At 50.6% G+C, this 27,594-nt stretch overlaps 1 protein-coding gene across 1 annotated transcript; it reads right to left on the bottom strand.

Moving 5' to 3' along the window:
• Positions 1-2,458: 2,458 nt before the first annotated feature.
• Positions 2,459-7,917, bottom strand: PCK1 (phosphoenolpyruvate carboxykinase 1). The gene is made up of 10 exons (XM_014831923.3): positions 7,695-7,917; positions 7,254-7,518; positions 6,589-6,770; positions 5,947-6,150; positions 5,627-5,814; positions 5,099-5,261; positions 4,441-4,665; positions 4,218-4,349; positions 3,717-3,812; positions 2,459-3,498 (listed from the first exon to the last, which is right to left on the bottom strand). The coding sequence occupies exons 2-10, from the start codon at positions 7,475-7,477 to the stop codon at positions 3,044-3,046; spliced, it is 1,869 nt and encodes a 622-aa protein (XP_014687409.2). The 5' UTR covers positions 7,478-7,518; positions 7,695-7,917; the 3' UTR covers positions 2,459-3,043.
• Between the last annotated feature and the right edge of the window lie 19,677 nt (positions 7,918-27,594).

Raw genomic sequence — 27,594 nt, 5'->3', positions numbered from 1 at the left:
CTCACTCTCACGAGATCCCAGAAGGGGCATTTTTACCCCACGACACAGATGAGTGTCACTTCAAGTGACACTGCTGGCCAGGGGCAGAACTGGGATGTGTCTAAGGTCACTAGTGTTTACTGCCCCTGGGGAAGCAAGTGACCAGCCCTTTCCCATAGGCGATCGAAACCAGTGCCCTGTTACTGAAACTGCTGACAGCGATGACACAGCAGAGGTTGCTCTGGCCTGGTGCCCTCTGGCAGGGGAGCAGGCCCCGGGAGCCTCTGGGCTCATACATACCCTGTGGTCTGAAAGCTCCAGAAGGGATATGCCATGTGGCAGCCAGGGGCCAAGAGAGCAGCCCGGAGCTCGGGGTTGAGGTGTCCAAGGAGAGAGGGAGAGAAGAGGGGGCCCTTCAGCCCCTGAGCCCCAGCCCTGCCCGCCCGCCCGCCCGCCCCCCTGCCCCCAGATGCATATTTGCTGTGTACCTACTGTGTTCTGGTCCCTAACCGAGCCTCCAGCCTGGCTCCGGGAACCCAGGGATCAGGGCAGCACTTAGGTCGGCTTCCGAGTGAAGACCGCAGTCCCATGTGGTGCTGTGAAGAAGGCTGCCCAGGAACCAGGACACCAGGTTTTCATTCTCTGGACAAGCCACTGACCCTCCCGGGGTCTCAGTGTGGCCGCTGCAAACCAGCTTGGCCATTATCCGTCTTCCTGCCTCGCGTGGGCTGAGGCATCACAAGATAATGTCGGCAAATGAGGTCACAGTGCCTGATTACTGTAGCCAGAGGGCCCAACACAGAAACCAGGACTTGGAGGTGGAGGCACACTCCACTGACACAGTTTGGGGAAACTGAGTCAGGGGCCAATTCCAAGTGTTGAGTCTTTTTGGTGCCCTGAAAACTCTTATTCTGTTTAAGGCACCTCCTCTGGCCTGTCCCCCAGGCTTCCAGGGCCTGGTGGCAACACGGTCATATGCCAGTCTGCTGGGTGAATGGAGATGCTGTGTGGGAGGGCAGGGAACTCTGAGATGGCCGGCTCTGCCCACAAAGGGATAAAGCCCGCCGAGGGCCTAGAGCAGTACACAGGGGCCCGGGGCACACATTTTATCAATGGCGCTCAAACTGCATCCCAAAAGTCTGTATTAGGGGTCCAAGGAACTGCCTCAGAGGCTGCCAGGGTGTGGAGGAATGGCAGCCAGGCGGCCTGGGTCTCCCCCTCACCCTGTCCAGCCTCAGGTGGGCGGCCTCCTGGTTTTCTTCCTTCCACACTCAGTTTCTGAGTCAGAGTCCATGTCAAGCGAGTGTTCTGAAGCGAAAGAAGAAACAAGTTTGAAAGGCACTGATTTAAATTAATAGAGCAGATAGCACTTAATTCCATTCAATGGTTTCCCATCCCTGGTTTTGGCATTAGAACCCGGCACTCTGTTGGGGGAGTTGGTCAGCTCTCAGCTCCTCAAAAGGGAAAGAAAACTCTCCTTGCTATTCCAGCCCCGTGGACACTCCTGGCCTCTGTCTCCCCATCTGTAAGAGCGGGGTGATCTCGGCTTCGCCTTCTGCGTGGAGCCACCGCGAGGCGCAGAGGGGTTTAGGGGGGTGAGCGAGTTTGCGAGTTGTGAAAGGGGGTGAAGCCCAGGGGGTGGGGGGACCTGAGAACTGGCCTCTCCTTGCTGGGTGGAGAGGGGTGGGGCCGCTTTAACGACCTGGGCGCAGAAAGGAAAGCAACAACGCGAGGAGGTCGTGTTTATCCATAGCGTGCATGTGCCCCATCAAGTTTGTGGTTTGTTTGGATTGTTCGGGAACACCCAATAAAAACCAGGAGCAGAGGGACCAGGCGAGGGCTGGAGGCCAAACCACACCAGCTGCTCTTCCCAAGGCAGCCCACTGCAAGCCCACTGCAAGCTCGCTGCAAGCCCACTGTTGGCATGATGCTCAGTATGCAGAAGGTGTGCAATTAATGCTTCAGCCGTGGGGACCCCTTTGGCTGATCCTCCTGAAGGATACTTTTCTCTCTACCCACTTCCCCTGTGGGCGACGCTGAGAAAGGTGCTGCTCAAGAAAGAGTTTATTGACAAAAGGCTGTGAAACTGGCCACGAGGCAAGTCTTGTGGAAGGCCAAGCCCCCAGACCCAAGTTTTTGTGAAAAAGCGCATTTTAAACTCTCCCACTCCAGTTACACAAGACCCACCATTTAAAGGTTTGTAGAATTGTTAACAAACAATAGCTAGTGGCTTCTGGGTGCTAATGAGTGGTTAATTCAGAAAACCGAAAGCGTGGCACCATGTCTGTTTCTGGAGACGTCCTCTCTGTTCACACCTCCCCTCCTGCTCCTTTCTGCTCCTCCGTCTGCCCAACTCTCCCCCCGATGTCCCCACGTTCTCTGGGGGGGGATTCAGATCACAAGGTGTTTCATCAGAGATCTCTCTTCTTGGTGATTCAATTAAGAAAAACCAAGCAAAACACATCCATCTTTTCTATAAAAGTTTATTTTGTAATTTTTCCAAGAGGTGTTAAGGGAAAAAATTGAAATTACGTAAAGGTAAGAAACAATGGTCTATAAAAATAATTTAAATATACATATTAATAAGAAAGCAACATTTCTTTCCAGCAACAGCTAGTAGGTAATCTTGCCCAAGATTTTTCCAAAGGTATCCAACGTATTTTAGATAACAGTACATGGACACACGTGCACAGACACACACACACACACACACACACACATATACAGCTCAAGTATTTTTTCTGTGCATTCCAGCTAACTGATATAGCTAAAGTGAAAAAACAAAAACCACGAAATGCCTGAGTGCCCTCAGGGTTGAACAAATGTGCGTTAGACAGTGAATTTTGGAGACATGCTAAGATTCCCTTCCCCATCTCGCAGTGACTAGCCTGTTCTCTGCGGTCTCATCTAAAGAATTAACTCGAGTCTCTCCATCTCCCCGGCGCCGTGGTCATCAGCGTGCTGCGGGCGGTGTCAATTGAGGAAGCTCTCCTCTCTCTTGCTCCCCGTCCATCGTATGGATTGGAAAGGGGGGTGCTCTTACAGGTGAAGCTCTGGGGGCTGATTACATCTGGCTGATTCTTTGCTTCAGGGCGAGGACCTCCCTCTCGATTTCGTAGGGGAGGTCGGCGTTAACTTGCTCCTCCAGGTACTTCTGGATGTCCTCCGCCTCCTCCTCCCAGAACTCCTTGGAGATATGGAAGAGCGCCTTCACATTGACGTCCCTCAGGCCTTTCAGGTTCAGGGCGTCCTCTTCAGGGACGTAGCCTATGGGCGTGAGCTTGGCGCCGGCTTCCCCGTTGATCCGGTTGAACATCCACTCCAGCACCCTGGAGTTCTCTCCAAAGCCCGGCCAGAGGAATTTGCCTTCCTTGTCCTTCCGGAACCAGTTGACATGGAAGATCTTGGGCAGCTTGGCTGCTGGGCGCTGGGCCATGCTGAGCCAGTGGGCCAGATATTTGCCGAAGTTGTAGCCAAAGAAGGGCCGCATGGCAAAGGGGTCGTGCATGATGACTTTGCCTAGCAACAGAGAGGGGGCCTCTGTGGGTGAGCCATGCTCTCATGGGACAACATTGGCACCATTTATTGTTGACATAAGCATGCCTGGTTTTCACTTTATATATATACACACACAAGGACAGAGAGGGAGAGAGATGCAGAGAGACACAGAGACAGAGAGAGACAGAGAGCATGCCAATCATCCTCATTGGTGGCTTCAGATCTAGACTTTGATTTACCTTTGTGCTCGGCAGCTGCCGTGGCCTCCGATCTCATGGCCGCCCCCACGAACACTCCATGCTGCCAGCTGAGAGCTTCGTAGACCAGAGGGACACCTTTAGCAGGAAGAAAGAAATGTCCCTTAAAAGCTTTGACACTCAGACCCTTCGGCCAGCAATGTCGTCTCACAACACGGAAGCATGCGGCAGAAGGCACCCCCCAACTGAGCTAACTTTGCGTTCCCAAGGTAGAGTGCCGAAACCTGCTGAGCCAGTCACACCTCCGGGGCCACGCAGCACAGTCAGACCGGAGAAAGTGACATTACATCAGGGATCCAGAAAGGTTCTAGGTGGCCAGAAATGTTGGTTCTACTCCTGAGCTCCCCAGTTATCTTGGAGTTTTGGAAAGGAAGCTGGAGATCTTTGGCACCCTCTGACAAGGTTGTGGAAAAGGAGCGATCCACGAATGTTCTCAGTGGCCAACACACCCATGCCCCCACACTGAATGAAGGAGGGCCTCACCAGTAGGTCGGCGGCCTCCAAAGATGATGCCCTCGATGGGGACGCCTTCCGGAGACTCCCAGGCAGGGTCGATGATGGGGCACTGGCTGGCAGGGGCGCAGAACCTCGAGTTGGGGTGGGCACAAGGTTCCCCTACAACAGCAAGAGAGGAGAGGCCCCTTAGTATCTGGTTCCAACAAGGAACCCCCGCAGCTGGAGCCCCGGGGCCTCCGGGGGGGCTCACCGTCCTCGGGGGTCCACTCCTTGTTCTTCCATGAGGTGAGGCTGATGCCCGGGGCCAGCGGCTGTTCGATGCCTTCCCAGTACACGCCCCCGTCGCTGGTCTCAGCCACGTTGGTGAAGATGGTGTTCTTCTGGATGGTCTTCATGGCGTTGGGGTTTGTCTTCACAGAGGTTCCAGGAGCGACACCAAAAAAACCATTTTCGGGGTTGATAGCCCTTAAGTTACCTGGAAAGTTTTAAACCAGAGGAGTAGAAATGAACGCCAAGCAGAGCATAACGTATATTCTTATAACTCACCAGGCTAACTGTTATACCAAATTCTCAAATCTTTTTTTTCTCTTCCCTAGAATATGTTTCTCTTTTATTATTACATTCAACTTTGACACTTTTTCAACTCTTTCTTGCTCATCAGTTTTCCACCAATACTATTTTAACAAATTTATGTAAACAAACAATAACATATGGCCCCATTTCAGTCCGGATTCAATATTAAATTAAAGAGTGCTTACAGAATACATAATTCTAAGGCTTTGTAAGATCTGAAATAACTGATCTGAAAATTCAAACACTGTGGATTTAGGAGAATTTGGTATGTTTTGAAAGCCAGAAATTCACTTAGGTCCAATTATTATTGCCGACAGTTGGGCCAAAAGGGTCACCTTGTTGGTCAAATTTCATCCAGGCGATGTCGTCACCTACACACTCTATTTTCCACCCCGGGAGGCTGGGGTTCATCATGGCCAGGTTGGTCTTCCCGCAGGCACTGGGAAAGGCTGCCACGAAGTACTTCTTCTGGCCCTCGGGGTTGGTTATGCCCAGGATCTGTTGGAGACAAGATCCCTCCTGAAGCTCTTCATTCTCGCCTCCCCTCCCGCCAGTACTGCAGTCTAGCAGTGTGCCCAGAAGCCCCCAAAAGGGGGTGTCCAAGATCTATTTCTTGACATTAAAATGAGCATTTTGGATAATGAAGTCCAAAGGATCTCTGTTGGTTGCATGGTTGGTGTTTGAGGTCCTTCCAAAGGGGCATACATTAGTGCATTCATAATTATCAATGGAATTCCCAAATCTGTCCTTGGGGCATATTGGGTCTCTCCCGATGGCAACTATAATGCCGTATATATTTGCCGCCTCCCTGCCTCAGGCCCCCGACCCTCTACCATGCACACGTAGGATTTCCTGCGTCTTACCAGCATGTGCTCTGCCAGCCACCCCTCCTCCTTGGCCAGCCGGCTGGCCATCCTGAGAGCAAAGCATTTCTTTCCGAGGAGCGAGTTCCCGCCGTAGCCACTCCCGAAGGAGATGATTTCTCTGCGGTCAGGCAGGTGGGCGATGAGGGTCAGCTCTGGGTTACAGGCCCAGTTGTTAACCAAAGGCTCTGCGCAGGAGGACACATCCCATGTTAGTGTACCGTGTCCCCGCCTGGGGATCCCAGGAGCACAGGTCTGGGGGTTGAGGCTAAGCCTACTTTTTAAAATGCTAGCTTTTGATTTTGAAATAATACACTTACTTTTTAAAGGCAAAGGGCACCCCACGGAATGGAGACACTTGACAAACTCCCCATCGCCCAGTGCCTCCAGCACGGGCGTGCCCATCCGCGTCATGATGCGCATGCTGGCCACCACGTAGGGCGAGTCCGTCAGCTGGATGCCGATCTTTGAGAGAGGGGAGCCGAGGGGCCCCATGCTGAATGGGATGACATACATGGTGCGACCTGTGGGGCCAGTCAGAGGGAACTGCTGAGAAATGACTCTGGACTCACAAACAACTAACGTCATTTTCCTAGGTGGACTCGTTCTAACGGTCTCCCACTAACAACGTCGCGCTCTGTTTGCCCCAGCCCCCTGATTTAGAAGAGTCCACTGGAAAGTGAGCGAATGGTGAAATGGGTTTCCTTAAATATGCAGTTGGGTTCCACCAAGCCATCTCAAATCTGCATGCACAGAAATCGTTTTCATGTTCGTATAAGACAATCTGTAAAACCAGAACTGAGATGTACATTTTTAATACATTGCCAATTTCACGTATGGAATTTAAAGGTCCTGAGGCCATATGAGTTTCCTTTACTCTTACTATTAGGATGGACATAATAAGCAAAGGCTTGCTCTTGCTTTTATTTGGTTTTGCCCAATCAAATAAGTGTTTTATTCACCTTTCATGCACCCTGGGAACCGGGCGTTGAACGCTTTCTCAAAGTCCTCCTCGGACATCCAGCGCCCCAGCTGGCTGAGGCCGGTTTTGGGGATAGGCACTGCGTCTCTCTGCTCCTGGGTGATAATGACCGTCTTGCTCTCAATTCTGGCCACATCTCTGGGGTCAGTGAGAGCCAACCAGCTGCAAAAATAAAAAATACACATATGAGGAATGGAGAAGGAGCGCTTCTGTTCTGCATGGCACCTGCGGGCCGGCTTGCCCCGGCCCGGCCCCATGTAGGATTGGCCCACTTTCCTCACTATCACCTTCTTCCTACACCCGGGGGTGCTGAGCACACTGAGTTGTTCCCTGAATGTGGACACCCACACCCACTGGGACCCCGTCAGACAGGGTCCCCCACCAGGAGCTGGTCTCTAGGACAGGGCCTCTCTGACTTTCATTTTTCTCAGAGACCCGGTTTGCAGAGAGCGTTTGTCTGTGCCATCTCAGGGGAGACTTGGGCTGCTCTATGGATGTCACTAAATTAAAGTCTGTACGGTTCTGGCTGTTATTAAGTTGTCCGAGAGTTTGCAACCCTCCCGAGGGCTCTTCGTCCCCGTCTTTCCAGCAGCGCTAAGCGGGTGGAGGGGAAGGCATGGGCGCCGGGCCAGAGGCTGCGCTTACCAGTTGTCATACTTCTTCAGCCTCTTGATCACCCCCTGCTCCTCCATGTGTTCCAGCAGCTGCCGGTTCTCCTCCTCAGAGCCATCGCAGATGTGGATCTGGTCAGGCTGGCACAACTTGGCGCTGCTCTCCACAAACTCCCTCGCTGCCTGGGGCAGGCTGTCCAGGGTGCCCTGGACAACTTTGGCTGAAAAGTTGAGGCCCTTTTGGTGCTGGGGAGGCATTTCTGCAGGGTTGTGTTAAGGGGCACAGACGTCAAGGTTCCCTGAAATGGAAAGCACAGGCATCCTGAACAAAAGCGACAATAGATGCCCTCAAACCAACTCCACGTGCTTTGTTTGGGTTGCACCCCTCCAGACAGTCACAGCTCCAGGGAAAAAAGAAACTGAGATTGTGTTATCGCTGTAATTTGTACAAATGTAGGTGAAAGGCTGTACCTACCTCTCCTCTTGTTGGATGATCTCAATGAGAGATCCGAGGGTTTCTTTCGGGATTCTTCCCGCTGGCGAGCGCGCATTCCCAGGAGGATGGCCTTGCTTGTGTTGGTGGCCAGCCGAGCCTCCTGGCCTTAAATCCTGAGGAGGAGAAAGGCCCTGCCCTCGGCTGCGCCCAGGGAGGCTTGTCTCTGACGTCAGGGGCTGGTCTTTGGCTCACAGCCACTGCCAGTTGTGCTTTGGACGGGTCCACCGCCATAAATCCCCGGGAGATAATCATTGAACACGTCGTTGTTAATGAACGCCGGGAGGCCTCTGACCCCGAGGCCAGCCATAGCAAGTCCTTATGCAACCGTTGATTGGCTAAACTTTGACCCAGCTCCCTGCTGATGCAAAACACATCGCCCTTCCATTGACAGGCCGGTGGGATCAAGCCCAGGCCGGTGGGACAACTCCTGGACGTCAAGGGTTGCTGGCAGCACGTACTGATGGCTGCTGGTCATCAAAACACTATAGTGGTGAGGTGTCACCGCACAGTCAAAGGTCAGGGGGAATGCACCTGAATGGGGGCCAACGCATGGCTTCTTAGCAGAGCCCTGACCTACTTGGGGGCTAATAACCTTACTGAGTGTCCACTGCATGCCCCCACCCCCACCCCAAATGTAAACTCCGTGAGGGCAGAGATTGCAGTGTGTTTCGTTCATCTTTGTGTGTACAGGGCCTGGCAGAGAGCAGGCGCCGAACGAGTGGATGCTGACAACAGTTCTAAGCACTTTGCATCATGGCCGCCCTCTGAGGGGGAGCCCACGAACAACCCTGTATGCAGACAAGGAGACTGAGGCACAGAGAGGGCGGGTGGCTACTCCCAGCTACCTGGCTGGTGGGCAGCAGAGGGAGCGTTGGCACAGGAGCACCACACCAGACTGTCCCTTGTGAGGAGTCTTTTCTGGAACCTTCTGTGGGTTCTCCAAGTAGTTTGGGCCTGCTGCAGTTACTCCCGGAGTCTAATACCACTTTCTGTTGCCCTTGCAAGTCTGAGCGTATGCGGAGGGGAGGGGACCTGGCGGTTTTCTAGATTCCACTTGAGCAATGAGACCTTTCTAACAGCTGTAAAGAATGTGCTTTGCAAGCTGCTTGCTGGCATTTCGAGATCACTGGGTGAGAAGTCAGGAGAATGGGGTCAGTCCCAGGCTCCCCACAGCCAGCCCAACGGCTCAGGGGGAGCCCTCTCCTTCCGATGAGGATGCGTGGGGGCTTGCCTGCTGCTGAGATGCTTCCGTGACTGTGTCTGTAAGGAGCTGTGGCAAATACAAGGCACTGGGAATGGCAGTCTCAGACCACGGGTATTTAGAGGGGTACCTTTGTCCCCACCGTGTGAGGTGTGCACATGTCACCAACTGCCACCAAGATGCTCGGCCCACTGCTGTGTCTCATTCATTCAGATTCCTCTTCAACCAATTCAATGTTTTGGTGCAAACATGATGGGAGGTTTTTGTTTAGTTTTAAATTATTTCCTTTTTAGGTCCCTGGAATTCATGTCATGGTGCGGTCAGCCACATCCCAGTTTGTGTGGTGTCTAAATTCAACCACGACGGAACACTCATTGCTGAGGGACACTTTCTCAGCATCTGATATCAGTGAAATGAGCCATTCAAATGCACAACGACAAACGCGTAACCCACACACTGACGCCAGAGCAGTTCACCTCACCAGAGGGGTAGAGATGCCCACTTTGCTGATAAAACTGCGATGGTTTGATGCCCTCAAAGAACACACAGATTGGAAACAAAAATGAGAAACCAGAACTTATTTGCAGTTCTAAATGCTACCTATAAATTCAAGGTGTTTATGTTCGGAGTCTTCCGGGAGAGAAACAAACAGCTGTTAAAATGTAGGCACAGTGAGTCAGCATTGCCCTGCACCCAGCCATTTAATTACCCGCACCTACCCGGGCAAGGACGGAATTAGGCCTTTGCAACTGCGCCTGTTAAAATGTTAGAAAGCAAACATGGGGCTGCAGATTTACCTTAAAGTGCCGAATTCTCTAGAAGAAACGCGTGATACAGAGAGAAGCTAGTGTTTTGATAACGCAGACTAGGATGGACAAAGTTCCCTTATCCCTCTGTTGAGCACACCCTAGGGCCCCGGTCTGGCCCTGTCCTAAGAGACTTCCTGCCCCAGAGGGGACTCATTGAGCAACTCTTTCAAGCGGTTGGCCAGAGACGTTGGCGTCTTCCCCATCTACCCACGGGCTTGGTTGCAAGGAAGCCTCAAAACTAAGTACGAACCCACCACTTACCCACCCACCGTTGGTTTCCCCGGGGAGCTGAAGGGAAAGCCAAACTGCCACCTGCCGGTGAAAGCCCCGAAGACCCACAGTCAAACCCCCCATGGGTTTTCAACACGGTCCAAGGGTGGCTGGAGAGGTTGGGTGGCTCCCTCCGGCCGGCCCACACTGCGAGTTGCATTTGTCACTTCTGGGACCCCCCCCCTCACTTCTCAGGGGCTACTTAAGCACATAGGTCCTAAGGTGCAAGGCTGCTCCTCTTAGAAAACATAAAAAGTTGAGCCCAGAGACAAAGCTGCTCTGTTGAAAGAAGGAGAAAAAAAGACCAGACACTGAAAAAACAGTTTCAAACCCAAAAGTAACTTCCTTGCTACACCTCCCTGAGGTCCCACACATCTTATTGTTGCTAAGCTGCGGGCTGGCTGTCCTCGGGGCTCCAAGGAGTGAGCGAACAGCTCTAAAAGCCTTCAGATGCCTGTGCAGGATGGAGCCGTCAAGAAGGTGGGTGGGGCAGGAACACAGGCAGAGCCTGCTAAGACTCCGAAGGTGTGAGCAGGGGTGGGGAGGGGTGGGGAACGGCTGTGTCCCAGGGAGCCGTGAAAACAAAGCCATGAAGCTGGGCGGGGTCTCACAGTGGATCCTGAGGACAGGCTGATTGTGACAAACATGGGTGTTTCCTGTTTATTGGAGGCCAATAAAACAGCAGAAGTTCCAAAGACCATCAACACCAGGGGTCCGAGTTCCTGTAGAGCCCAGACCAGTGGTTTCCCACGCGCTGCGAGGGATTTGCGAGGAGTCCTCTGAGCCTCGCCCTACGGGAGGGGGAAGGCCAGGCGAGGTGTGCTCAGAGCCTGCCCACGCACAGCGCCTCTGACTTCACCTGTGCTGCCCATTAGGCTTCCATGTTGGATCTTTGTTTGAACAAGGAATTCCACAGCCAGGACGATGGGGACCCCCAGTCACAACCAGCTCTTTCATTGGAGAGGTGAAACGGCTGAGACCCAGGGAGGGCAGACAGGACGTTTTCCCAAGCTGAGGCTCTTATCTGCAACATCACGACCTCCCTACCTTCCCCCATCACTGAGAGGGGTGACGGGACAGGCTCATTCCACCCAGAGGGTGACCCCAAACATGCCCCTCCATTCAGAATCTGCATTCATAGGAAAGTATGACCCTTACCTGGTAAAGAAAAAAAGGACAGTAGTTTCTAGAAGGTGATAAGAAACTAACAGTGTAAATTCCATGTCTTGTCCTGGAGCCAAAGGCGTGTGTGCACACCTCCTCTGGGGCTCCATTGCCAGGATGCTGCTCTGCGGGCACCTGGCCTGTGCAGCTGTGGAAGTTTCCAATGGCAGGAAAACACTGTTCACGTGTGCAATGATCTGGTACGGGGTCATTTGCCCAGGGCAACCCTGGTTGTCCACCCTAATTGTGTTTGCGAGGGACAAATATTTAGATGTTCTACATTCATGGGGCGAACTCAGTGTTTCTGCAGTCTGGAGAGTTCTCGCACTTTCACAGAGCTGGATGAGTCGAGCTCCTGTTAGGGAGCCATAGAATCATATAATTGAAAGGGTCCTTAAAAGATGATGTTAATCCAGCTTAATGGGTAGGGGTTCTCCTCTGGGGGTGATGAGAATGTTCCGGAACAGGACAGAGGCAGTGGTTGCATAACGTCGTGACTGCACTAAATGCCTCTGAATTGCGCACTTTACAATGGCTAATTTTATGTTATGGGAATTTTACCTCAATTAAAAAACTAAGAAGATTATGCAGTCCAGTCTTTTATTTGGAAGATGTGGGAACAATGGCCAGGTGGGGGGCAGGTATATTGGGGGCTTATCTAAAGCCCCACAGGACGCAGGCAGATCTCTAGCACGCTCCGCCTGCCCACCTAATCCTTCCACTTTTCTCAGCAGCCTCGTAACGTCTTAATGTCCTAAGACCATAATCTCGGGTGGAAGGGACACTCCCCCGGCCGAGACGACAATTTGTACCATTACGGAATCTTCCCCGGGGAGAGTCATGATTTTGTTTGCCTGCATATTCTTTCCACAATGAGGAAATAAAAATGAATCTAGAGGTAAACCCCTTCGCCGCGTGCGCATTAACAAAGCGTGATTTCAGCTGCAAAGATGTGCACGTAAGACATGTTAGCCAAATGCTGGTGACCAGTGTCTGAGGCTTTTTAGGGAGCTGGTTATCCCCCGTCTCTACCGTTAGTGACCTGTGGAAATAGCGAATCTGCACACTCTTGTTTATCTTCTTTGGCTGCTCCTCCGTCAGGTTCGTGGAGAGGCACAAAGCAACTCGGGCTGTGCAGAAGTGATGCAGGAGTTGGAATTCGACACGGCACGCCGCCTCTGTCCTGTGAATGAGCTCACCCTTCACAGAGCGGTGTCACCTCTGTGGGGGCTGACAGTTAGTTTGTATGGAGCCCGTGGCACAGGGTGAGGACGAGAGAATCACCCTCAGAGTCACAACAAGCGGGTTCCAGAACCGCCCGCCGCATTCCATGCCTAGCATTGCTCCCCTCCGGGCGATGTGAGACCACAGCTCCCGTTGTCCAGCTGTTTGGAGTTAGGTGGACTGTCGTTTGCAGACAAAAACATCCTCATGGACACAAGATCCCATACCCCGCCTACACAGAACCCAGTCTCAGGAGACCTGGCTCGACTCTGGTCCCAACTGCCCCAGAAACCTGACCGGGTCTCACTCTTTTCCCTGGACAGCAAGGAAGCGAGTGAGATATGCTCCAAGGCCGTCTCCGCCCGGGCAGGCCCGCTGGCTTATCGCTGCACACATTCCCTGCCATGGATTCTGCGATCCCCGGTGGGCTTGGGTTTGGTCTTTTTTTCCTCTCATCTGCTTTGGAAGACTGGCAACCGTGTGTTTGCTAAGCATCTGTTCTTGTTGGAGGCTGGGGAGGTCTTTGTTTCTGCTGTGCATACTAAAGTGCGAGGTCAAAGTGACACGGCAGCTAACGCAGGTGTGCGACTACGTTGGACGGAAAGGGACAGTGAGTCAGGAGAAGACAAAACAAAATTTAAAAATCACGTTTATTCTTATTTTTCACAACCCTGCCTCAGTTCTATCAGTTTGCTTGCTGTAGACAGAGCGTACCCAGATTTTGGCCCAAATCACTAATTTTCATATGACCATTCATATGACTTCTTTCCATGCATGATATGACTTTTGATGTTGAGGGCACTGGCTGCGCGGTACAGCTCCACTGTGGTCTTTGAAAATGCTCGTGCCTTTTGTATTCTCATTCTCTAGACCAACCAACATAAGAAAGGGCAGAGGAACAGGTGGCCCTGTGCTGGCGTTGCTCAGCACCATGTCCCTGGGTGGGTCACTTATCCCCTATGGTCTCGGTTTCCTCATCTCTAAACTGAGACGGCCCTTGTGACTCAGGTGCCTTGGACTCCAGACGCTGCAGAGGAAGCAGGTCCATTTTCTGGAAGAGCTCACAGCAGAGTGAGAACAGATCTGCCGCTGCGTACCCTTCCAAGCACACTCGCAGAGAAAAGACAGCGCCAGGCGAAGCACGGGGCAAAAAGAACTAATTGCCTAGTTACCACAAAAACAATCCAATGCGCTTATTTTGCAGCGAGAAAATGGATCCACTTTGCAGTGCGGTTAACTCTACTGGAAATGACGATAATTGCTCGGGAACCGAGCGCTGCCAGGTAACCATGCAAGTTCTTCCACTCGTCTGAATACTGCGGCTCCGAACAAACACGTCTTTCCTGATCCAGGCTGAGGACAAGTCCTGAGACTCAGTAAATCTAACTCACACTTCTCAGCTCCTCTCCCAAGGGGGGAAGAATTCACGCCAAGACTTGGGGACACATCGCCCAGGGTGGGGGCCCAGCTGGCACATCTCTTCAGGGGCTTCTAACTTAGCTGTGGAATCCTGAAACACGTGCAAGTTAAACCAGAGTGTAAGTGGAGCCCCTCAGGACCCTCATACCCAGGGACAGAAGAAAAGCTCGTCTTCACGCACACAGAAAACCTTGTTTGCCTGAACAACAACACAGAGTCTGATGACAAAAGATGCCAGCCCACAAGCCGCCTCCCCCAAACCAGCCTGCATTGCCTTGAAGAGGCAACCAAGTAAGATAAATGGTAAAGGGGGAAAGAAACTTTCATTTGGGCCTTTTGGACATTTGAAGAAACGGTAAAATTGTTGAAGGGGAGAAAGCTGCTAAGGATGCTAGCATGAACAGGGAGCGGGCATCTTGTTGGCAAGTTGGCATTTCAGACGGGCAGGTGGGAAGCAGGGATCGGAGCCTCTGTGCTCCAACAGGTGGTCAACTCCATGATTCTTTCATTTTCAAGCAGGTTGATCTCCATCCGATGGCTTTTCTGCTGAAAGCCAGCTGAGATTATGCAAGTTTTCCTTCCCTGGCTTGGTGCCAGGAAGTGGTGATGCCAGAGGCCTCTTTCTGACTCCTTCTCTGCCGCGCCTGGAGTTGCCCCAGCCAGGACCTGCAGGATCCAGGGCACGGACGCCTGTCTTGGGGGCCGGCCTCAGCTCGCAGGCCCCGTTGGCGCTCTCTCTCTGAGTAGCAGCACCAGCTGCCCCAGGGCTGGAGAGTGGGGAACGGTCCGGGCATTCAGATGTCAACTCTGCACACAGGCTGATCAGCCTCACGGAGCCATTGTCCTATGTGGACATTAAGGCCATCAGAAACAGGGATGGGCTCAACGTTTCCATCTGCAGGCAGGGCCCACAGTGTTCTCTGGGGAGACAGTGCAGTAGCCAGCGGCACAGATGCCGGAGGCCGACGCTTCCATTCATTTCTTGACCACGTGGCCTTCCTCAGTTTCCTCATCTGTTGATTGAGGATAATTACAGCACTTGCTTCATAGGGTGGTGGTTCTGAGGATCAGATTTGGCAACCCAAATGTATACACTCAAAATAGCGCCTGGAACAGTTGAGCAAACGCTCATATAGCTAGAAGGAAAAAGAGCACATTCTTTATGGTGCAAATTCTTGTATTCATTTAACAGTTGGCTCATCTGAGGAGCTGGGCACAGGAGGGAGGGGATGAAATCGCAAAGGCGAAGTTCCCGACTTGTCAGAGTCTGCATTCTCATCCTCTCAGCATCCTGGTGCCTCGACGCAGGCCTGGCACAGAAGAGGCACGCAGAAAAGGTCCCTGAACAGCTCAGCTGGGAAGACAGGCTCCAGGAACAGAGGAGCGGAACCGCACAAGGGCACGTGTGACTAAGCACCATGGCATGGCACGGGCCGTCCACACGCCCGATAAACACGCCAGCTCCCTACAGATCCCTGCCCACGGCAAGGGGTGGGAGCGCCTCGGGCTTCTGTTAGCCTTTTTCCATGTGCTCTCCTGTCTCCTCGTCCTCTCTCTCGTTTCCTTGAATCTGATTGAGGTTATTATGTGTGTGCAATGAGTGGCTCATTTTTCATCCTGACGCCTCCGGCCCCTCGCTCCACCAGGCCCCTAGAGCATGCACTGCCCCGGCTTTCTGGAAGCCGGGCAGGCATCTTTCTGAGCCACGTGGTTTTCTTTTCCAGAAGTCCCACCGTGCATTCTCATAATTGTGAGCATCAGGGGCCGAGAGACGTATGCACATTCAATGAAACAGGGGCACTAAATTACCCAAGTCACTTTAAAGTCCTGTAGTACGGCCGAACGGGCCCTATTAGCACAACGTGGAGCTCCTTGTGAATACTGGTCAACACTTGGGGGAGAGGCTCGTCTCAACAGCTCTGACAAATGGCTGGATTCATCCCACCTGGCTCCACCTGCTCCGGCTGCAAGGGGTTGAAATACCCTTTCTTCGCTTACCCTTTGCTGAGGACTGAGGCACGAATGGATGTCCATTCCCGAGGTGGTACATAATTTTTATTAATAATATCTTCACTCTATCAACCACTGCTAACTAACAGGGACATTTGAAGAAGTTAATTTAGACCTGGAGAGAAGAAACACGGCAGCCCACCTCAGCCCCCTGAGTCCCGGGGCACGAATGTGCAGTGACTCAGGCTGGCCGGACCCCATTTTCCCCCACAGAGGACGGCCTCTCCCTCAGAGACGCCATTTCCTGTGCCGGGGGCTGTGCCAGCAAAGGTTTCTTAATTGCTCCCCGACACCCCACCTCATTCCCCAGAAGCACTGGGGGCGCCATAGCCCGTTAGGTGCAGGGGCCAGGGCTGGGCCAGGGGCGAGAGCGAGCTGCCCAGGAATCTGGCTCACCCCGAGGAGAGGGCCTCTACATTTGCGACGAGGATGGAGAGCGAAGGAGGAGGAAGCTGCAGTGGCGGGAAAGGCCGAGTTCCAGGCACAGGAGCAGGCTCTTCTCTCCCTCGTGTCCCTGGGAAGCCTCCCCGTAGACTCGCTACACCAGCCCAACTGAACATCACAGTGCAAAAACCCAGCAGCCTCCTCCCCGGGGCCCGTAGCCTCTTGGGAACAACACGGCTGGCCACGGACTGGCCCTCGGGGGCTCACGTTCACTTCAACTCAGCAAACTGCAGCTTCCAGGGTAGAAGTTTAAAAAGCTGCACAGGCCTTCTGAACGTTGAGCGCTTCTTAAGAAAACGTGATGAGCCGCAGAACAGGCAAGATCGGAGTCTCAGTGAGCCGGCCCATGGAGGTAAATGAAGTTCATTTGCTTTGGGTCAAAACCTGTTTTTAAAATACGTGTATTCGGAGATTTATGTGAAGTCCTTCTGCGTTCAGACATTTCTGCACGCACTGGGAGCGTGTGAAACCCACATGAGTTAAGGCTGCGTCTTTTCCCCTTCAGGTGGGAATCCCAGGGGTCCTCTCTGTTAGAGGGGGTCTGCACAGCCTCCATTTGCAGAGAGAGGGAGAGAAATTAAATAATTGCATTCAGTAGGCAACCACGTATAAAGTAGCTCATGTGAATTATTAACGGGAAACTCTTTTGGAAAAAAACTTGGACTTTCTTTGTTGTACTTTTAAGAACTGAATGGGATGCTCGTCAGACATCTGCTTGCGAGGTGCAGTATTATTTAAATGAGAGCATATCTGACATTTCCAGATGAGCGTGCTCGCTGAGTTCCGAGAAGGGAATGTTCTCCGAGCCGCTTTGATGGGCCCCACTCGGGCTTTTCAAAACAACGGTTTCGAGCACTTTCCTCTTGGAACGACTCGCCATAGTTCAACACAGAGATTTAAAATACTCTCGACTACTTTGTAGGAGAAGAGTGGAAAAGTTCTGTGCTTCGCTACAAACAGACGAACGCTCCACAAGTGACATTTGAAAGGCACTGATGGTGGATAATAACCGCTCAAAATACACTTAGAAACCCTCAGCTCTTCCCTGTGCTTTATGTATCTAATTATTCCAGGGGTTGTCATCTCAAAAAAAGTTCCATGCAACATATGCTGTTCCTTTAAAAAGAGAGTCCAAGGGAGAGAGGAAATCTCACTCTCCAGGGAAAATTGAGGCCTGGACGGGTCCTCTCCCGCAAGCACAGAGACTTCATTACCCCCAGCTGCCGGCGCCCGCATTTTAACACCAAGGCATTTGTTTGTGGCAAGTCTGCCCACTGCTGCTCCATGCCACTCTCTGCAGCCCCTGGGACCCTTATTGACATGGGTCTGAGTCAATCTGCAAGCCAGACACTGTGCTGACTGCTGCGAGGGGTGAGGGGCGCGTGGGAAGGCACACGCCGCAGCCAGACGGTTGTCTTTATAACTTGTTCCATCTGCTAACACCACCTTCCATATCCGATTGCGGTCGGTCCTGGGGAGCTACAAGGGTCCCCCCAGCACTTCAAACTCAGCTTCCCTTTTGTGAGTTGAACTTGGAGACATCCGGGTTGCTCACATCGTTGGGTTAAGGGTGGAAGCTTGGCGTCATAGCCCTGGGCTATGGAGCAAACGGGCCCCCTCCATGCATCGGGGGACGGCCCTGGGGCCTCACCCAGGCCTAACTCCTGCCACTGTTGTATCTCGTTTGGACTTCTAAGCAGATCGTCGAGAAGGTTCCGGGTTTTATTTGTATGAGATGCTTTACCTCTCTTCTCTCCTGAGACCCCAGAGCCTATTGTATAAAAATTCTTCATTTAGAAAACAAAACACAAAAGCAGCAAACAAATGTCTGGCCAGGAATAAACAAGAGCACTCCATTAGACAGTGCGAGTCAGCCAAGTGGCCAACCAAGAGGCACGGTGGGCCTCCAGCTCCCTCCACACGTGGCATCTGGGAGAGCCTGGCAGGATCTGACTTTCCAGAACACGTTCTCCACCAGGGCAGAGCCGCCCCCCGCCTGCCATCCGGCTGCCTTCGGAAATATGTGCAGCTTCTGGGGTTGTCACAAAAACAGGGAAGCACAAGTGGCCTTCAGTAGGCGGGAGCCAGGGACACTCTGCAGCCGCAAAGTGCGGATGGGGCCCCGCGCCTGTCCTGCCAGGACGCCAGAGCGCCCTGTTGGGAATCTCCGCCTGGAGGGGACACGAGGGTGGACTCCGCCCGCCCGGGAGGCATCCTGCATCCGGGGAGAACACAGTGACCTCCACAGGTGCGCAAACCTCTCCCCAGCTCCATCTCTCTGAGAACGAGGTACCGTGTCCCGAGTCCCCTGGGACGTAAAGTGTGAAGCGAAAGTACACCTTATACTGGTGATTCCTTTATGGTTTTGAAAGTAAACAATAATTTGCCTCATGCTCTGCTTGTTTACATAACTGTGCCAGTGAAAACTCTCATGAGTCAGGAAGGAGAGAGCTGGGGCTGGAGGTGCGACCTTAAGTTCATCTTGTAACATAAGAGAGTCGCCTTTCCCCGGGGGCCTGCTGAGCACCCCAAGCCCAGACTGCTTTGCTGGGACCTTCTTTGGTCAGTAGTAATTAATTCATTCATTTAGTCATTAAACCTTTCAGGGCAATTGACCATCTGAAAAGAGAGATGATGGCAGAAATCTAGATTTGTTGCAGAAATTCAACAAATAAGACGAAGCCACTTTGGAAAATATTCAAACTTTTTCAATAGTGAAAGTATAAAAATTAAGGGAAAAAAAAGCAACGTTTGTGCTGGTAAATTATAATACATTAATATGTAAGAAATGCAATTACATATTCATCCCTTGCAGTAAAATGGTTATTGTAACCGTATGGTGTCATAAAAATGATAGAGTTATTGTAAAATAATAGAAATCCCTCTTACCTTTTTTTGCATTAAGATGTGATAAAATTACACTCTGAAAACAAATTCTACCTTCTGTTATCCTCAGGAAACATGAGCTGGGAACGTTTTTGGTTCTACTGCATGTTTCTTTTAGTGAGAATCTGCCCAGAAACTGCCCCTCCACGGGCATTGCCCGAGGTCTGGCTTCAGGACAGACAGGAAGGCAAGCGCTGGGATCTGAGCCTGTTCTGACGTGAGGAAGCACAGAGGCCCACGCTCTGAGTACACTGGCTCAGAAGCTGGTATCACTTTCAAAGTCAGCATTTATTTTTTTCATTTGGTCACGACATTTGAGAACTGGAGAGAACCTTCTAGAAGGAGATTGGATTCTTCCTCAGTCTGCAGAAGCAAGTGTGGCTGAGCGTGGCCGCGTGGCTTGGCGTGGGGCTCAAGAGCACGTGGGAGGGAGGAGCTCCACCTCCCTAGACCCCATGCTTTCCGGGAGCCAGAGCTGAGCTGCTCCATGACCCTGAAGCTCTCTGAGCTCCAAGTCTTTGCCAGACCGGCCAGCTGGCCAGGCACGGCCGGTGTCCAAGTGTGGCGGGGTTCTTTGTGCAGCTTGTCCCCACCACACATTGAGGGGCACTCTTTGCAAGGCCTGATTTTGACTGAGAGCGTGATGGTGCCATTGCCAACAGACAGAAGGAAAGGCAACCAAACGCCAGAGAAGGCGGCGCGTTCAGAGTGACCCCACCCATTTCCTTTTTGGTGACATGAAAAATGAGATCAAGGTTGTCCAAGTCTAGGGGGTCCATGAAGACCCCTCCGTGGGGCTGCAAACCGCCGTCTGGCCCTCACCGGGAGAAGCAGGGCAAGCCACTTACACAGTGGCTTCAGAAGATGCCTGGGGAGGGACGCAGCGGGGGGTTAGAAGCACAGGGTCCTCGCTGTGTGCCATCAAGCAAGCCATCTGGTGTCCTCGTCTGAAATAGAGGGAGAGAAACACTGCCTCCTGCAGAGGACCCCAAAGAGAACCAGTCAGAGGAGCCATGCAGCCCAAGGCCGGGCGCACAGAGCCCCTCCATCAAGTCAGCTGTCTTTATCTCTGCCTGTGCCTCTCTTTCCGGACGAAGCATCAGGGAGCTCCAGCAGAACCCCAAACGTGGCCTCGGCCCTGCGCTTCGTTGACACCTGCAAACTTTGGCGAGTGAGTCAGAGCGGGCAGCCCCCAGGACCTGACAGCACGCCGCGCCACCCCCAGGAGTGCCGACCTCAGTCTGATCATGTTTCCCAAGGAAAGTACACTTATAATTTGTCTGGCTTCTTAATTTCTCCTAAGACAAAGTGACAGACTCCTCTGCTCTCCCTCTGTGTTGGCTTTTATTATTTCTTCCTTTATTTCTCCATCTCGCCCACTCTTCTCCGTCGCTCAGTCCCCCACTGTATTCAATTGTCACTTCAGGATGAGCCCACCGTCTGCCTGGCAACCCACTATTATGTACTTATTTTATTACTTGGTTTCCTACCCTGCTCTGTGACTCATCTCTAACCTTTGCTGTCTGTAACATACCTCCTTTGTCGTTCTTTCTCTCCTCCGTATCAGCCTCCTCAACCTGCAGCTTTCAGATGCCACTTTCAGTTAGAGCCGGTGTCGTCACCGCCCTGGGACAGAGTCTTATCTGCAGTTCCAAGCTGACAGTCTTGTCTTCCACTCAGAGCAATCAGTTTAATCAAGTGAAGGACTGTCTTAATGTTTTCAAGTCCCTCTGAACGAGATCAAGAGAGATAAACAGGAATCAAGAATGAAAATAAGGTGATAAATTGTTCCCACCAGCAGGTATTGGGCCCAAGACACTCCTCTTTTTAACATGAACCTGCCTGATGGTGTAACCTGAAGGTCACAGAAACAAAGGGCGACGGTCACTATCCCAACGATCCCAGCACAGGGTTTCTGAGTATTCAAGAATCACGTGGGATAGTTTAAGAAAAATATGAACTTCTTCTTCTGAGGATGCTCTGCTCAAAGGAAACCTGCTATATAAACCATCCAAAGTTATGTAACACAGTTCTCTCTGTGTCAGTACTGGCACGGTGATACCAGGGTAGAATTTTCTGGGGTGATGCTTCGGAAGAAAGAAGATGGAAGAGAATCTTGGAAATTGTAGGGAATTTGGAGCTGGAAAGGAACACATGACTCATTTTCTCTAATTCCCTAATGTTTAGATGAGGAAGCTGAGGCCCCGGGAGGTTAAGACTCCTGCCGACAGCAAGAGCCAGGTCTCTTGACTCGGAAACCCAAACTCTTTCCAGCAACTCAGGATCGGGAAGCAGAGTTTTTATCAACAGAAATAATGATTTTTTAAAATCTTATCTTAAGTTTTTATGATCATAACCTCCTAACATACTCACTCTCTTCTCTTTCTTTCATTTCTTTGTCTGTGGGGTACCTCTCTCTCTCTCTCAGATATAATTCACACCCCCTAAAACTCATCCTTTAAAAGTATACAATTCACTGTTTTTTAATATATTCACTGAATTGTGCAACCATCATCCCCATCACTTTTAGAACATTTCATCACCCCAAAAAGAAACCGCTTACCATTAGCAGTCACTTCCCATTCCCATCACTCCCCGCCCCTTGGCAACCACCACTCTACTTTTCATCTCTATGGATCTGCCTATTCTGGACATTTCATATAAATGGAATCATACAAATATTTGGTCTTTTGTGACTAGGTTCTTTCACTTAGCGTAATGCTTTCCAGGTTCATCTGTGTCATAGCGTGTGTCAGTGCTTTATTCCTTTTTATGGCTGAATAGTATTCCACTGTATGTATGTGTCACATTTTCGTTATCCATTCCTCTGTTGCTGGACGCTTGGGTTTTTTCCATTTGGGGCTACTGTGAATAATGCTGCTGGCCCCTCTGTTTTACCTTTTAACAATAAAAATATAAACTTACTTGTAACGGAGGCTGGTCCATCCTTCTCCTAATCTTGCCTGTCTTGCTAAGTCAGGGCATAACCAGAGACCAAATATGCTGGGCCAGCCCCCCATCCTCCGTAACAGGGCTTGGATCCCCTGCCTTAAACTTGACATTATCTTCAAATGGCAACATGTTTTGTGAAAAGTCCCTCATGACCTTTCTGCTTTTCTCTACATCTCCCTTTCTCTACACTCTCTTAAAGATCTTTCTAGAATTCTGATATACCAACCCATCGTTTTTCATTTTGCAGATCTGAGAGAACCTGTTGACAGGTTTTTGTATGAAACGTGTCTGCTTCTCGTCTTAAGACCCCCTTGCTTCCCAAATTCAATCTTCACAACTCTGAGAGCTAGGAAAATTGAAGATTATTCAAAAATAATGAAACTGAATACTGAAGAAATTAACATAGCTTGTTAGAGACAAAACCAGAATGTGGCTCAGATCTTCCGATGCCTCGTCCTGCGAGCTTTCCAGACCTCACGGCAATGACCCAACTTGCTAAAGAAAGGGAGCTACTTCGTGTGAACAGGAATTAAAATTTCCTTTTAAAATGAGTTCACTTCCAATGAAAAATAAACAGGCAAAACAGGACACACTTAAAATTAGGTGCTCAACTTGAATGATGTGAGGCCTCTGTAAAAAGAGTGTCATGGTATGAACATGACATGTCTCAGAAATGTAGAGTGAGAATCCTAGAAAGTAAGGCAAAGCGGAAGCAAGCTACGTAAACCTCATCCATTCTATACCTCTAACAGGAATTCTGACAGAGGCCAGGTTAAAGTTTACCTTTTAAGATTTTTTAAGAAAGGTTTTGCTAAGCAAATTAACAGTGTCAACAAGATTTCCAGGACTGTAGAGATTAAATGCACCAGCTATCATCTAACCCGTTAAGCAGAGCAAGGATTGTATCTGCCCTTATCTCTCAGGGTGACTGTATTTGGACATAAAATGAATGATCGACGTAGAGTTTACAAGGTGAAGTTCTGAGTCATTCTTATTTGTTTACTTAATATTTCCCTAAAGAATTTTATGAAGTCATAGCTTCCTCTCCCACTTCTTGCTTGGTTTGGAAGTAATAAAATATCTCTTCTTAATTGGAAAATAATTTGAATGTTTACTCATTCAGCCGGGCTTTCTCAGACATTAGTCCAAATTACAATGGGACCAACTATTCTGGTCGTGATGTACAGACTCACGAAACACTGAGTTCTGCCAGTGAGGAACATTTTAAATTGGACAGTAATGCAGACAAATATAGGCACTGGGATAATGAACAAAAATCTGAAGCTTAGACACATTAAGTTAAGCTCTGTCCTTAAAAACCACTTTGTGGTAAATGTCGAGGTCAGTTGAGGCGCCTCTGCCGTTGAGGAGAAGGTTATCATTGGAAAGGAGAGAAAAGAGCTAAGACCCCTCAGAAGCTCAGTTAAGCCCCTTGCCAGCACCACTTGGGGAATAGATCATTGTCCCCATTTTGCACAAGAATCTGCGATCTGGCTTGGTTAATGCACGTCCCCAAGGTTATAACGTCGTGGGCACCTGCACAAGGAAAATGAGCTCTCACAGGAGGTCCTTCCATGCAGAGAAGGTTCGTCCCTGCAGGACCGAGAGGTGTCCCGTTCCAGGCTGCCCTGAGGTCCAGAGGGCTGTGATTCAGTCACCGTGTTGTGACCCAGGTGAGCAAGGAGCGCTGACAGAAGGGTATGAAGGTAGAAGGCCTGTGGGAGACTGAGGACACTGAGCCTTGTTCCCCAATAGATTATCCGCAGGTATTGGTTCATAACAGCCACTCGGTATGCGTCATCGAATGAATAACAGCAAAGATCAAGTCTAACGAGGGAGAATCAAGGCAAGACTCTGGGCTGGTCGGAGTTTGTTCGGGGCGGGCAGTGGAGCATGCCGCGAGGACCGCAGTTCTTCGTGCTCTGGGTGAAGAGGCCCCTTCGACCAGTGCTTCACGACCAGGGGATCCTGCCCTCTCCCTGGGGACGTTCGGCCATGTCCAGAGACATCTTTGGCTGTCGCAGCTGGGCGGTGCTACTGGCACCTGGTGGATGGAGGTGAGGGACGCTGCTAAGCACAGGACAGCCCCACAGAAGGCCTTCCAGCCCGACATGTCAGCTGTGCTGGCTTTGAGAAGCTCTTCCCTAGACAGGCCACCCCTTCATCGGGTTTTGTGCTCGCTGAGCGACCTCACCTGCTGGTTGCTCTGCTTTTGTTGCCCCAACAGCTGCTACTGCTTCTACCGCCACCACCCCTAATCCTCCCAACGACGTCGACGGCTCCCGTGCCTTTGAGCCCGTACAGTGGCAGGCATCCTGACCACCCCGCGGCACGCTGCCCTGTGGTGCCTCACTCAGTGAACGAGTCTGTGCGTCAGCTAACGTTCTGATCCCAATTAGTAGATGAGGAAATGGAATCTCGGAAATAGGAAGTAACCTATTTCAGGTGACCACAGCTGTGATAGGCGTCCACACACTGACCCCAAAGTCTATACTCTTAAGCACTGCATCAGTCTCATTAAAATCATTCAGGGCTTCTTCTTGGACCCAGCAATCTGCTCCTTGAATCTTCCCAACTATGCTGGGATCAGGAGTCAGGATGGCTGTCTGACAAATGAGGAAACTGAGGCTCAGAAAGGTCCAGGCTTGTCCCAGGTCGTCAGTGGAGCAGGGACTCTTTCCACCAGCTCTGTGCTCCCACCCTATCACAGTCGTCTCTAACCACAGCAGCTGCAAGGAATGGGGCACACTGGATGGCAGGCCTGGGTAGTGTTTTGGTTGTAAATTAAGAAATTGTCACTCTAGTTGATACAACAGTGCCTTCCGAGCCTGGTTAGTTTCACCGTGGAGTCTGGACACAATCAAATCTCTGCGCCTTCAAGGCTGCAAAGCAGGCCCTGAGCCCAAGTGACTCCCAGGCCTTCTGTGACATGGGTCACCCTGTGACATCAACCCATGACAAAATGCAACAATTAACAAAGCAGAATGTCACATAAAGAATTGCAGAAAAAAATACACAAGGCACCTTATAAATATTAGTGTGTATAAGTTAGACATTTTTGCAGACAGCAATTGTACAGAAAAACTTCCACTTGCAGATGAAAGTTCCCGTGGGAAATGCCCCAGCGATATCTTTAGGAGTTATTATCTAGCATAGGCATCAATAGCTATTACATCCTTAACGTTTGTACTGACAATTCAGACTCAGAAGTGCTCCATCAAATGAAGATGAACATTGCGATACTGCTAAGAACACAGACGTCCTTGAAGCGTGTGCCTTTCCTCGGTTCTGCTAGCTTAACTTCCACGGCTGGCCTTGTTTGAACTCCATTCTCAAGCAGCCAAACTACCCAGCACTGTCCCCACATTAGCAAAAGCAGCAGAAAGCTAATTGGTTTTTAAGCTGCTGATTCCCTGCATCCATCACCGAGACACAACCACCAGCTCCTGCCGGAGCGGGGCCCGTTCGTGCCAAGGCAAAGACTCAGCAGTCTTTTGTCTCAGTTTATTTGATGACTGCTGGTAATTGGAAAATTACCTCTAAATTCATCTTTCAAAAACAACTAAGGTCCACGCTAATTGCTGAAGGATAGCTCACTCTGTAACTTCGCGACAGATTGCTGGAAAGAGGCCAGAGAATATTCTCAGGAAGAAAGCATGATATGATGTTAAGGCAAAGAGAAGGATAGAAGGCACGTTGACACACATGAATGACAGGGCCCTGAGCCCTCCACTCAGCGTCTGTGCCATGGAGGTTCTGGAATACTCCACACCACAGAGAGTCCATTTGCAAAAGCTAAATGCTTGCTCCCGGGCAACGACTGAGAAGGTTGAGCTTGGTGAGTTATATGTGCTGTGTCTGCTGTTGTCAGGTCAAGAGCATCAGCAGTGCCTTTGCTCCAGTTCACTGCAGGAGCTTGAGACTTAAAAGGACACTGACATTTGTACCCTTCAGGCTCATTCAGCAGATAAATGCCAGGCATTGTTCAGGGCTCTGTGAGAAGGAGGAGAGCAAGGCAGCCCCGCTCTCCGGGAGCTACAGCCGGAGAGAAGAGAAACAATGAACACATATAAACAAGAATTTGGATAAAAGAGATAATAAAACATGGAACTGTGATGGGAAGCGTGTGTGTGGGGGGGGAGCATTCCAGATACCAGTTACATGCGAGAAAGTACGGAGTTGGTGAGAAGGAGCAGGCCATGTTTACACCTGCGGGAGGAGCCCCCAAAGTGGCCATGAGTTCGGCGTTTATGAGGAAGGATGAGGCTGGAGGTTGGCCCGTGGGGACGGTGCGCATGGAGACGGAGGTGGTGTGAAATCAGAGAAGCCCCTGGCAGGAGCTGGATCGGCTAGACACTGCCAGGCAGGTAAAGCATTGCAATCTGAAAAGAAGGAGCCAACATCTTGGCCTCCTTCTAGATCAAATTTTCAAAGTCAACAGACTAAGTTCCTTATGCTTCAGCCAGGCTGTTTAAAACAATAAAGACAAACAGGCCCTGAATGAGCACCTCCACGGAGGGTAACCTGGTAAGAAAAACGTTTCGGCTGTAATGATATCCGTGTCATAAAGGGAGAGAGATGAGCATAAGCTGGGTCATGTTTGTGACCTTTGTAGCATAGGAAAATAATTACGGCTTTCTCAGAATTCTGCATGGAGCTGGTGGCTTCTCTCCCCCCATTTAGTCATTCCAGCCATTGCCTCAACAGATGACACCTTTATCACCCAGCTCTCCTCCATGTGATCCACCACATCAACAAGATGAAGAATAAAAACCACAGGATCATCTCAATAGATGCAGAGAAAGCATTTGGCAAGATCCAGCATCCATTTATGATAAAAATGCTGAATAAAATGTGTGTAGAAGGAAAGTACCGCAACACAATAAAGGCCATATATCACAAACCCACAGCTAACATCATTCCCAATGGAGAAAACCGGAAGCTATCCCTTTAAGAACAGAACCAGACAAGGATGCCCATTTTCACCACTCTTATTTAACATAGTATTGGAAGTCCTAGCCAGAGCAATCAGGCAAGAAAAAGGAATGAAAGTGTTCCAAACTGGCAAGGAAGAAGTGAAACTATCGCTGTTTGCAGAGGACATGATTTTACAGGGAGAGAACGCTAAAGAATCCAGCAAAAAACTGTTGGAAATAATAAATGAATATAATCAAGTCACAGGATACAAAACCAACATAGAAAAATCAGCTGTGTTTCTATATACTAATAATGAAATAACAGAAAGAGAAATTAAGAATACAATCCCATTTACAATCACAACAAGAAGAATAAAATATCCAGGAATAAATTTAACCAAAGAAGTGAAAGACTTGTACACTGAAGACTACGCACAACACCCATGCACACCACACACACACAAGTGCACACACACCACACAGACACACTACACACATACCACACTCACATATACACACACACGCCCCCGCACCACGCCTCCAAGGCCTTTGTGCACAGCAGAGCTCGCTGAGGGTTAGCAGGA

This window comes from Equus asinus, chromosome 15 (genome assembly GCF_041296235.1).
Source record: "Equus asinus isolate D_3611 breed Donkey chromosome 15, EquAss-T2T_v2, whole genome shotgun sequence".
Classification (NCBI taxonomy): Eukaryota; Metazoa; Chordata; class Mammalia; order Perissodactyla; family Equidae; genus Equus; species Equus asinus.
The sequence above is the reverse complement of the archived record's forward strand: the minus strand, read 5'-3'. Positions and strand labels throughout refer to the sequence as shown.